A 12,911-nucleotide genomic window follows, 5' to 3' on the forward strand; every position below is an offset into this window, starting at 1 on the left:
TCATGTGCAGTGAATTGAATTGGCTGAAGACCGACATCTGTGATGTTGGGACCTCTGGAGGAGGTGGAGATGGATCATCCACTCGGCACTTCTGGCTGAAGATTGATAGGATAGTAAATATCTTTAGGTTCTGCTGAGATATTTCACCAGAACAGAATGGACAAATCAATTGTATTTGAGTCAATGTTCATCATGTTATTCAATTTCCTCATGATCGCAATGTCTGGTTTTCTACGTTATCCCACACATATGCAGAATCCCAAAGTTGCTGTCAGGTTCAGAGCAGAAATGTGAAATGAAATGAAAATCACTTATTGTCACGAGTAGGCTTTAATTAAGTTACTGTGAAAAGCCCCTAGTCGCCACATTCCGGCGCCTGTCCGGGGAGGCTGGTACGGGAATCGAACTGTGCTGCTGGCCTGCTTGGTCTGCTTTAAAAGCCAGCGATTTAGCAGAGTGAGCTAAACCAGCCCCTGTTGGTGAATGCCAACAGTTTTGCCACCATGGCCACTGCAAAATCTGGGCCACTGTATTTTCAACCAGTGTTGTGTGCCCCCTTAACATTAGAAGGTGTAACTTTTGTGGATTCTTGAACTGACAGCAGCTAAATTAGAGTCAGAGTCAAAGGCGAGAGGTAGAGATTAGACTCCAAATTAGAACTCTGGCACGGGTGGCATAATGGTTAGCACTGCTACCTCACAGCACTGAGGACCTGGGTACCATCCTGGCCCCAGGTCACTGCCCTTGTGGAGTTTACACATTCTCCCCGTGTCTGCATGGTCTCACCCCCACGACACAAAAAGATGTGCAGGGTAGGTGGATTGGCCACGCTAAATTGCCCCTTAATTGGAAAAAAAAGAATTGGGTACTCTAAATTTAATTTTAAAAAAGAACTCTGGCTTACTTTGAATGACAAGAGTAAAGAATTTGTAAGCTAGGTGATATTAATATGATGTTAGAGAGGAAGATGAAGCAAAGATTAAGCTTAGTCAAAATGTAAATACTTCATAAAAGAATTAGGCTTACCTGTGTGAGTGTCTGTACTTGAATAATATTAATTAGCCGGAAAAGAAATGAGAGTCGATTTTCCACACGGGAGACGTAGGACAGGAGGCAGCACTGGGAAATCACTTCTGCAACTAAATAGAAGATAGTGCTCAGAATGACAGAGGTTAGCCACCCTTCCTCACAAAGGTCAGTGCAGGAATTATAAACCACATGATTTCACAAACCTCGCAGAAAACCACACAATTGTAGGAGTTTTATCAGCACAATGTAAACAGCGAAACTGTAGATCATGACTCCACCGGCTACAGAAATTAGAACCACCCAAACGCCACCTTTTTGTCTCGTGCAGCAATTTATTACTATGTGCCCTGGAGTCTACATTGGGTCAGCTGATGGTATCCATGCTGGGGATCAATGCAACTAACTCCACCAGAAAAGAAACGTTGGATTATCCCAATCTTTCAGATAGCAAGTTAAGGTTCCCATTAAAAGTTCTGGCAACGCCTTCCACCAGAAACATCTCAAGGGTCACCGGCAATGAGGAAGATCAGGGAGACCTGGCTGAATTCACTTAATTGTCAGCATACTGTTGTAATATGGTATGAATGCTGCTCGTCACCTGTCAGCCTAAACCTGGATGTTATCTATCTCATGCTTTAGGCTGACAGGATGCTTCATTATCAGAGTTCTGAATGGAGTTGAACGTGGTAGGATCATCACTCATAACTTTATGGTGGGAAGGTCATGAATGAAGCTGTTGAAGATGGCTGGACCGAGGACACTATCCTGAGGAACTCCTGCAGTGATGTCCTGGAACTACAGCAAATTGCCTCTAATAACCAGTCACTTTCCTGTGCACTGGATTGACTCCAGGTATGAGGGTTTTTTTTTGAATGATCCCAGATTTCTTGGACTCTTTGATCCTTTAAGGCAGTGGTGGGCAATCTGCAGCCTGGGGGCCACATACAACCCATCTGGATTTGGAGACATTTTGTTGACCGTTGTCCACACGCAGAGTTACCACATTTAGCTGATTTCCGTCTGCAGCTTTTTCCCACCGCTACAACTGAAATAATTTGCACATAAAACAAGTGCAAGTGAAGCGAGGGATGTGCTAATTGCACATATCAACTGTGAGAGCCGTGCACTCCCTCTGCATCAATGTGCATACATACATTTTGTTTTTACCATTTGAAGTTGATGACAGTTCTATTAATATATAAATTATTCAGCATTTTCTACAATTTATGGATTATTTCGCAGTATTAAATGTGTTTAATCTTATTCATGGGGTCATGGTCAGTGAACAAGTCCCGATTTCAATCTTGCAGCCCGTGATGAAGGAGGGCCACTTGCGGCCCACTCACTAGCCTAGGTTGCCCATCACTGCTTTATGGTCATTTACTCACACCTCTCGAGATTAACTCTGCATGCTACTCTTGACCCGTTTGCTGTTAGATTGGCTGTTCATTTATCACAATAAATGGAATAAAAATCTGTGTCTGAGAGACATTGAAAAGTTTATACTTATATACTTATCATGCTCCTTCTCAGGGCGGGAGATACAGAATGAACTGGTTGCAAAATTATTTCAACTTCCCACTGTTTGTTTGTAAAAGGACAACTTCATTTTCATTTTACCTTTTACAGCATCTGTTTGGCTCTCAAATCGGTCCAAGGACAACACAATACAGCGAACTAGCATGTTGGAATCCACTAAAGAACTGTTGATCTGATTCAAAAATATCTGAAACTGAATAAGACGCACGGTGTCATGAATTACTTTATTTTGGTGGATGTTATTATGTTTGAACACATTTCTAGCTGGATATAGGTTAAAATATACTCTTGCTAAATTGAGGGAAGGTCTTTGCTTTGCTCAGTAACTGACGGAGATAGTCACGGTCAAGTTGCTCATCAGATAACTTTCATCCACATGAAAAAAAGTAAGGTCCTTTCTTTTTAGCACTTTCATTTGGCTACAACACTTCTAAAAATAAAAATCAATGTTCCAGCACAGGAACAGGCCTTTCACCCACTTGCTAGTGTTATTCTCAAATCATTCCTCAGTCTTACTCCTCTCGTCCTTCAATATTCTTTTTCAAGCTTCCATGTCATGATACGTGGCATGAGTGAGCTGACAGGGGTGGCACAGTGGTTAGCACTGCTGCCTCACAGCTCCAGGGTTCCAGGTTCAATTCTGGCCTCGGTTAACTGTGTGGAGTTTGCACTTTCTCCCCGTGTCTGCGTGGGTTTCCACCGGGTGCTCCGCTTTCCTCCCACAGTTCAAAGATGTGCAGGTTAGATGGATCGGCATGGTAAATTGCCCTTAGTGTCCAAAAAAGGTTAGGTGGGGTTACTGGGTTACGCGGATAGGGTGGAGGTGTGGGCTTGGGCAGGGTGCTCTTTCCAAGGGTCAGTACAGACTCAATGGGCCGAATGGCCTCCTTCTGCACTGACAGAGGGGATTATACAATTACAAAGCTGGGAGATGTTGTTTAAAAGAATGCAATCACCGAACAAGTTCAATTTCAGGATTTAGGACCAAGGTTTTCTGATTGGGGACAGTCCAAAGAGAAATGTTCTCCTTCCCCTGGCGTTGTTACTGTCCTGGGGCTTTTTGTTGTTACTCATTTAAACATTTTGGAGTCAGCTGTGTTTGGCCAACGGAATGTCAAGGGTCATAGAGCAATCCTGTCTTCTGGGTCATGTACCCGGTGGTACCTGGACACCAACAGCACTGCTTCCTCCTATCAGAACACACACCTTCACCAACCTTCCTGCACAGGGGCTCGAGAGGAATTCCCTGCTCCCAGTGCTGAGTCAGGGTGAATGGCAGGAAACATTTCAAGCCACAGATTGATTTCTCCTTCTGAATGGAGGCCAAAAGCCCTGCTCCTGGGGGTATGGGGTGGCTCAGCTAGAGGGGGCAGACGGAAGAACGAGATAAGGCAGCAACATGGGGGATGACATGCACCATTTTCCTTAGCATCCAGCAGATAACTAGCACATGGGTTGGCAAAGCTTAAGAGTCCAAATCTATTCAGCCATCAAGCCAACTTTATCAATCATTTTGCTGATTCATTCTTTGTGGGCAGTGTTGGCTGGACTGGCATTTGTTGCCATGAGAATGTACTGAGGAGCTCAATGAGGAGCTTTGCTGGGCCAATTCAGATAGACAGTCAGCCAGAGTCAATACAAGTGCCTCATACAGGCCCAGCCTGGGCAAGGGAGACAGGTTTTCTTTTAGAACATAGAACAGTACAGCACAGAACAGGCCCTTCGGCCCTCAATGTTGTGCCGAGCCATGATCACCCTACTCGAACCCACGTATCCACCCTATACCCGTAACCCAACAACCCTCCCCTTAACCTTACTTTTGTTAGGACACTACGGGCAATTTAGCATGGCCAATCTACCTAACCCGCACATCTTTGGACTATGGGAGGAAACCGGAGCACCCGGAGGAAACCCACGCACACAGGGGGAGGACGTGCAGACTCCACACAGACAGTGACCCAGCCGGGAATCGAACCTGGGACCCTGGAGCTGTGAAGCATTTATGCTAACCACCATGCTACCCTGCTGCCCCCGGGCAATCAGCTAAAGGGAATCAGTGAATCAGCTGCAGTTTTCCAGCAATTATACAGCGTTGTAGTCACTTTTACTGACAAATGAAATACAAGCATCTTTCAAAATCCTTAAAGCAAATACTTATTAAACAAGCAAATATAAATCAGGTAGATGCTAACTTGCAGATCAAGCTGTGCAGTTCACTCACCTTCTCGTCTGTGTTTACATACTTATTAAACCTCTTGAAGGCATCAATGTTGAATTTCATCAGCTCACCCAAAAGGTCAAAATAACTCTGCAACACATCCCTCGATTTACACTCGCTGTCGATAATGCAGAAAAGAATGTGCTGCAAATATAAACATACACTTCAGTGGCAAAGACAGGCAATCGAGCAGACAAGGAATTCTTCTTACTCTCCACAAACAGCGGGTTAGCTTGACCATTTAACCAATGTTTTCCCTTTGTTATAATGCAGCCTTACCTCCAACAGGCCACGTTTCAAAAGAAACATTTGGTCAGCATAAGAAGTCACTCCCCGTAGAAAACTCTCAACTGCTCTCGCCTGCCAGAATCTGCCAGGAATGAGATAAGAATTACAGCAATATAACCAGCTTGAATTCTTACCAATTGTCTGCCTTCCTCTTCCTACAAGTCAATTACCCACTGGGTATGGTTCCACAGGCACTACATGTCCTGTCAGTACCGGCCTGTGTAACCTTTAATTAGAGCCTTATTGCCACTCCCAACCTTTGGACTTGTAACATCGCACTGTCACCTCGGCTATAAAATAACGCGGCAAAATGCGGACAGGCCATCACCGTCATAATCACAACTCATATACTCAGCCAAGGTGTAGGCCCGCTCTTTAATGCACATTCTACAACAAACACACAACACCGCCTCGATTCTCCAATCCAAATCCTTCTAAACTACATGCTTAGCATGAACTGGAAATAGATTGGCCTGCTTATGTTCAGATGGGGGCTACTCAGTATTAAGTATTAATACTAAAGTGCATAGATCATCCAGGATAGGTCAGGAAAGCTCAACATTGATCAAGCTCTGGGTCTGGATATCCAGAGGGCGATCAAAGCGATGGAATCGGTGCTCTGTGAGCCCCTTGCCCATTGAAGAGTCATGGATAGCCCCATAAGACTGAGGTTAGCTCATTCCATACCTATTTTCAAAGAATAAAGGGACAAATCAGAGACAGAGGCAGCCATTATTGAGAACATGCTAGAAGTGATTGTAAAATAATATCCTTTATTACTGGCAAAGGGAAGGGTCATTAGAAAATCACCTGCACAGTTTCTGAAAAGGATTGGCGGTTTCAGGTGTGGGGAAGGAAACCTACCTGAAAGAGGATTCTGCAGGCTCTCTCTTCATCACCTGTAATAATCTTGTCAGAAGTCCTTTCTTCCCATCACAAATCAGAGCTCTAGGAAAGCGGAAAAATGATTCATACTCATTGTCCACAAATAAATTTACTTTGATTCTATGGAGCAGGACACTCTCATTTTCGAATTATAGTAACATTAATGGATGTGTCTTCCTACTCTAAGCACCATGGTGTATTTTAAAACACAAATTCTTCCGGAATGTTTAGTCTTTGAAGATGATAGCAGATTACTATGTAAAGTTAAAGTGCATGGGATTATGGGTAGTGTCGAGATGGATAGAAAGCTGGTTAGCAGACAGGAAGCACAAAGTTGGAATAAATGGGTCTTTTTCCGATAGGCAGGCAGTGACTAGTGGGGTACCACAGGGATCTGTGCTAGGACCCCAACTATTCACATTATATATGAGTGATTTGGACGAGGGAACTAAATTATTATCTCCAAATTTGCAGATGATACAAACGATGATCCAAAAGATGGGTGGGAGGGTGAGTTGAGGAGAATGCAGCGATGCTTCACTGCGATTTGGACAGGCTGAGTGGGCACATGTAGCATAATGTGGATAAATGTAACCACTTCATTAGCAAAAACAGGAAGGCAGATTATAATTTGCACCTATTCAAACAGAGATGTGGATACTCAGCGAGACCTCGGTGTCCTTGTGCATCAGTCGCTGAAAGTATGCGCGCAGGTACAGCAGGCAATAAAGAAGGCAAATGGCATGTTGCTCTTCATAGTGAGAGGATTTGAGTCTAGGAATAGAGACGTTTTACTGCAATCGTATAGGGCATTGGTCAGGCCACACCTGGAATATTGTGTGCAGTTGTGATGTCATTATCTGAAGACTCATATGAGGAGACTAAATTGGTTAAGATTATATTTACTCAAGTTTAAAAGAATGAGAAGGGATCTCATAGAAATTTATAAAATTCTAACAGGATTAGACAGGGTAGATTCAGAAAGAATGTTCCCGATGGTGGAGGGAGTCCACAACTAGGGGTCACAGTTTGAGGATAAGGGGTAAACCTTTTAGGAATGAGGTGAGGAGAAATTTCTTCACCCAGAGTGGGAAATCTGTGGAATTCACTATCACAGAAAGTAGTTGAGGGTAAAACATTGTGTAATTTTAAGAAGGGATTAGTTATAGCTCTTGGGGCTAGAGATCGGGAGGGGGAGGCAGGATCAGGGTATTGAACTTGATAATCAGCCATGATCATAATGAATGGCAGAGCAGGCTCGAAGGGCCGAATGGCCTCCTCCTGCTCCTATTTTCTATGTTTTTATATATGAACCATTTTCTATGATTGATATGTTCATGCCATTCCGAAGAACAAGCCTTATTCCCAATTTACCAGAGTATCTACACTTAACGCTTTCACTGCGAACCATAGAAATCCTGCAGTGCAGAAGGAAGCCTTTCGGCCCATCGAGTCCACACTGACCCTCTGAAAGAACTCCCCACCCTATCCCCGTAACCCCTCCTAATCTGCACATATTTTGAATAATAATAGTCTTTATTGTCACAAGTAGGCTTACATTAACACTGCAATGAAGTTACTGTGAAAATCCCCTAGGCACCACACTCCGGCACCTGTTTGGGTTCACTGAGGGAGAATTTAGAATGTCCAAATAACCTCACAGCACGTCTTTTGGGACTTGTGGGAGGAAACCGGAGCACCCGGAGGAAACCCAAGCAGACATGGGGAGAACGTGCAGACTCCGCACAGTTACCCAAGGCGGGAATAGAACCCGGGTCCCTGGCGATGTACCACTGTGCTCCTGTGCCGTCTATCACAGCTCCTCCAAATAATTAAGCAATCCATGCAGTCACATTCCTCTTTTGCATGGCTGGGTTCAGAACAGGAACTATAATTTTACATCCGGAATGGTGATGTGTACTGCTGTAGTATCTCTCTCATATTTATGAGTCAGACTTGACTGTATACGTTCCACGGTCTATTCTGCGTGACACATTGAGGTTATCAGCTTCTGCCATGATTTTATATGGATGTGGATCGGGGATGCCCATGATCTTCGTGGGCGGTTGAAACTAGGGACCTTCTGTGTTGTTTTTTTTTTTTTAAAAACAAGGTGTTTGCTCCTAACTTCTTGTGAGGGTCATTTATTTTTCCAAGCTTCTTCAGGGTTGAAAGTGCATTGCATGGGTCAAAGTGGAAGAGGGGCAGCATGGTAGCATTGTGGATAGCACAATCGCTTCACAGCTCCAGGGTCCCAGGTTCGATTCCGGCTTGGGTCACTGTCTGTGCGGAGTCTGCACATCCTCCCCGTGTCTGCGTGGGTTTCCTCCGGGTGCTCAGGTTTCCTCCCACAGTCCAAAGATGTGCTGGTTAGGTGGATTGGCCATAATAAATTGCCCCTAGTGTCCAAAATTGCCCTTAGTGTGGGGTGGGGTAACTGGGTTATGGGGATAGGGTGGAGGTGTTAATCTTGGGTAGGATGCTCTTTCCAGGAGCCGGTGCAGACTCGATGGGCCGAATGGCCTCCTTCTGCACTGTAAATTCTATATATGATAGCCATCACACCGCCCACTACGTTAAGTGAGGAATCATGAGAGATGATACCAACCCAGCAACTGAATTTAAATCACCAATCTCCCAGCCTTCAGAGTGATAACTCTAGCCTGTGCAGCCTAGAGGAGGCCATGGATATAATCCAGGTTTGGACTGAGTGGCAGCTAAATTATGCTTTGTAACAGGGAGGGAACGACTCTCTTGAACAAGACAAAGGCCATCTCCCCATTACTTTTAATGGCACCAGCATTGATTTTGGTAGACTTGGCAATATCTGAGGGGAAGAATCTTCTAATCCGACGCTGAAGTAAATTGGCCACAACCATCACAGCTACCAGCACTAGACTGAAGTTGGTGCTTTGACAAGTAGTTCACCTATTGACCTCCAAATCTTCTTCACTTTCTTTACAAGGCTCAACTAAAGAATTTACAGAACTCTTGTCGTTTGCCTGGATGGTGCAACCACAACCTTCAGTAAGCTAGGCATCATCTCGAACAGAGGTTTTAAACCAAATTGTGTTTTTAATTTACAATTGCTTCACAGAATCAGTAATTGCAGCATTAATGGATATGTCTTCCTACTTTAAGTAGTGTAATAGTTAGTCTTCATGTACATGGCAAGTTAGCTCAATGATCAGCTTACCTGTCAGTGTTGACAACTGCTTCTACCTCAGGAATGTTAGCTTTGAGTGAGATTGCACCAAGTTCATTCAGCTCCTGGCTGTTCAGTAATAGGTACCTATTTCTGAAAACCAAATAACATTCAGGAATCAAAATCAGATGGAATTTATATTGTCTAATCTATTAGGCCAGTGATCAAACATGGTGCAATAGGCCATTGTCAGAAATCTGCTGGTCGGAGGGATTGCTGCTTTAATCAGTTGCACTATTTTTATCACAGGTTTTGGATTTAATGTTCAGACGTGCCACAGAATTGGGAGGTTGATAGCAGCAAATCAAAAATATTCAGTGCAGGTGTTCCTGGAAGATAAAGGTAGAGGAGAGCGAGTTGATAAAATAATCGCAGGAGGTGGGATTGGAAAAATATTTCATGGGGGAAATTGTTAAAAACAAATGAAAACAGATGGAGACTGAACTAAATATACAACAATCTTCAAAAGCACCATTAGCACCAGAAGAATGTACAATATCCACCAAAGACCCTGGCGAAGGAGGGCATCAGGCTGGGTATCATTCACACGAGGCGCTGGATCAGCTGGCGTATAACGAGAAGGCAAATGCCGCTTGAGATGAACGGCGTAACGGCTGCAAGTCCGCGGGCCGTTGAACCAAGTGCTTCCCTTCAGAGGTGTCCTGCGTGTCCATCTTGGAGTCGAGTCGAGAACCTCCGCCATCTCAGAGTCAGTGTATCCGTGGGATTCTGTAGCGACCTGAGCAGACGCGAGTGCAGTGCCAAAGGGAGATAGAGGATGAGCATCCACTGTATCTGAATCCGGTAGCTGCTGCGAGTGAAGATGATATTTCTGGAGATGGGGAATCTGTGTAAGAGGCGGCCTTCTGGACAGAATGTGGTCTAAACACAGCCCTGGGTTAGCACCTGGTAAGAGATTGGATGCATTTGAAGGATAACGCCGGGGGCACACTGGACACCACGAGGAAAATTCCGAACAAACATCAGGTCTCCGAGCAAAAATTGCCAGATCGGCCGATGCCGAGACAGGCCAGGCCCCTGCCATTCCTCCATGGTTGTGCAGGATGTTGCTCCTGCCATCCTATGCACTTCGAGTCACTTCGATTGGGTATCGATCAATAAAAGGAACATGGATCCTCAAAGGGCCGGCGAAAGCCGTCTGGCCATTCCCAGTGATGTAGGGGGGCAGCCGGTGGAATCTTCTGATGCTCTTGGCAAACGGAGCAGTTTTGGGCCACCTTCTCAATGTCGGCATCGAGGTCTGGCCACCACATAACTCCGGGCCAACATTTTCATTTTGGTCACGCCCGGATCACCTTTATGATCAGCTCCTGCCCTTTATCTGGACAGACGACAAGAGGATACCATCTTCAACACTGAATTCTGACAGCTTGGAGGAAAATGCCCGCAACTCGCCTGGGAGCTGTCTATGCTGCCCGCCATACAGGACTACGTACCAAACCTTGGATAGGCCCGGATCTGTCTGGGTCCACTCACGCATCCGCGATGCCGTGACAGGCAATACGTCCATAAAATTCAGGGTTGCAACCACCTCGCCTGTTGTGGGGGTCAACAAGGGGCCGGTCGACAAAGGCAACCGGCTCAGTGCATTCGCATTCTCCATCTGGGTCCCTGGTTTATGCTCTAAAGAATACCTGTAGGCAGCGAGCAACAAAGCCGAGCGCTGGGTCCGGGCGGAAGCAATGGGCGGAATTGGCTTATCCACTCTGTAAAGTCCAAGCAGAGACTTATGATCGGTGACGAGTGAAGTGGTGGCCATAAACACAGTGGTGGAAGCGTTTCACCGCAAAGACCACTGCCAGGCCCTCCTTCTCAATCTACTCGTTCTTCTTTTCCATTGCAGTCAATGTCCGGGAGGCGAAAGCTATCGGCCGTTCAGCTCCGTACTCCACCGTGTGTGACAGGATGGCCCCAGTACCATATGGGGAGGCATCAGACGATGATGAGCAAAGGCTTTGCAGGATCATAGCGAGTTAATAACTCGGATGACGACAATTGTTGCTTTACCTGCTGAAAAGTGGTTTCTTGCTGCCGACCCCAAGCCTAGGCGTGATTCCTCTTCAACAGGAGGTGCAACGGGGCCAGTTGGCACATTGGGGAGAAACGTCCCATAGTAATTTATGAGGCCTGAGAAGAACGAAGACCCGAAGCGTCCGTCGGGGCGGGGCCTGTGACCCATTGTGACAGAAAGGCCTGTTCTCGCTCTGAAATTCCCGCAATCAAGATGTTGTCTAAATAAACAGCAACACATGGCAACCCTTGAAAGATGCTCTCCATGAAGCATGGAACATTTCACAGACAGAGGACACTCCAAAGGGCAACTGTGTATACTCACAGGCCCCTGTGCGTATTGATAGTAAGATATGGATGGGAGGCAGGGTCCAGCTCCAACTGTAGGTAGGTGTGACTCATCCAATTTCGCGAACGAGAGTCCACCTGCAAGCTTCGCGTAAAGATCCTCTACGCGGGACATGAGATATCGGTCGAGCCGGGAAGCTGTCTTCACCGTTATTTTATAGTCGCCGCACAAGCGAACCAAATTATTTGGCTTCATTATAGGTACGACCGGCACTGCACAGAGAGCAAAACGGATGGGCCGATACCCAGGGACTCCAGACGAGTGAGCTCCGCTTCTACTTTCTCAAGTAAGGGATAAGGCACCAGTCGCGCCTGGAAATAGCGCGGAACGGCTTCAAGGTCAATCGGGATATGGACTACGGCCCCATTTATCTTCCCCAAACCGAGCTGGAATACTTCTGCGTATCATTCTAGTACCTCTGTCAAATCTCCATAACCTGTTTGAAAAATGTGCTGCTACTGCAGCCGCAAATGGCGCAACCAGTCCCAACCCAACATCCTGGGCCCGTGGCGTCGCACCACGATAAGCGGGAAATGCCCCTGTTGGAATCCGTAAGCAACAGGAGCCATCGTAGTCCCAGCAATGTCCAATGGTTCCCCCGTATAAGAGGCCAACCTGGCCGGTGTATCAGCAAGGGTCTGTACACCCTGCTGGATGCAGTTGAACGTCTTCTGTCCAACCATGGAGACCGCTGCGCCAGTGTCCAACTCCATCTCAAGTGGGTGGCCATTGACCTGTACTGTCACCTTAATGGGGGCCACTCAAGAAGCTGCCACACAATGCAGCTGCAGTTGCTTCCGTCTCCACATCCTCAGGTGCAGGATCCTTGGATTCATCCAAATGGAAGATACGGGCCCTGGGCTGGCCCCAGCTCCTGCGGAATGACAGCCCCTCTGACGCAGCCAGGACCAGCGTCCACGCTGGGGTCGGCGCCCAGAAGTCCGACACTGACATTTCCTCGTCCGTCGGTTCATGAGAAGGTTCCCTTAAGGGAGCAACATCTGATGGCCACTGGCTTGGGTCCTTATGGTGCCCCGTCCAAGGTATAGCGGGGATGGGGAGACGCTATTGGACAGAAGGGGGTGCGCATCAAGGTGTGCATTCCTTGCAGCTCCTGCACTCCCCGTTCTGGGCTCTCCCTATCTGAATAGCCTGTTGAAAAGTCAATGTCGGCTCGGCTAACTGGGTGGCCACATTGTTGATGCCGCAACCCAAAAGGTCTCATAACATCTCTGACAAAGTGTCACCATATGAAATGAAAATCGCTTATTGTCACAAGTAGGCTTCAAAGGAAGTTAGTGAAAAGCCCCTAGTCGCCACATTCCGGTGCCTGTTCGGGGAGGCTGGTACGGGAATTGAACCGTGCT

The 12,911-nt window shown here is 46.4% G+C and overlaps 1 protein-coding gene across 3 annotated transcripts in view; it reads right to left on the reverse strand.

Annotated features, from left to right (window-relative positions):
- The window catches only part of LOC119969774 (short transient receptor potential channel 4-associated protein-like), a 119,834-nt gene that overhangs the window by 13,960 nt on the left and 92,963 nt on the right, over nucleotides 1-12,911 (reverse strand). For all 3 annotated transcript variants that reach the window (XM_038803850.1, XM_038803848.1, XM_038803851.1), the window contains exons 12-17: nucleotides 9,156-9,257; nucleotides 5,939-6,022; nucleotides 5,066-5,156; nucleotides 4,790-4,930; nucleotides 2,650-2,761; nucleotides 1,027-1,139 (exon numbers count right to left, since the gene is read on the reverse strand). In XM_038803850.1, the coding sequence (XP_038659778.1) occupies nucleotides 1,027-1,139; nucleotides 2,650-2,761; nucleotides 4,790-4,930; nucleotides 5,066-5,156; nucleotides 5,939-6,022; nucleotides 9,156-9,257 (643 nt within the window). The remainder of the gene's footprint in view (nucleotides 1-1,026; nucleotides 1,140-2,649; nucleotides 2,762-4,789; nucleotides 4,931-5,065; nucleotides 5,157-5,938; nucleotides 6,023-9,155; nucleotides 9,258-12,911) is intronic.

Source organism: Scyliorhinus canicula, chromosome 7, assembly GCF_902713615.1.
Source record: "Scyliorhinus canicula chromosome 7, sScyCan1.1, whole genome shotgun sequence".
Taxonomy (NCBI): domain Eukaryota; kingdom Metazoa; phylum Chordata; class Chondrichthyes; order Carcharhiniformes; family Scyliorhinidae; genus Scyliorhinus; species Scyliorhinus canicula.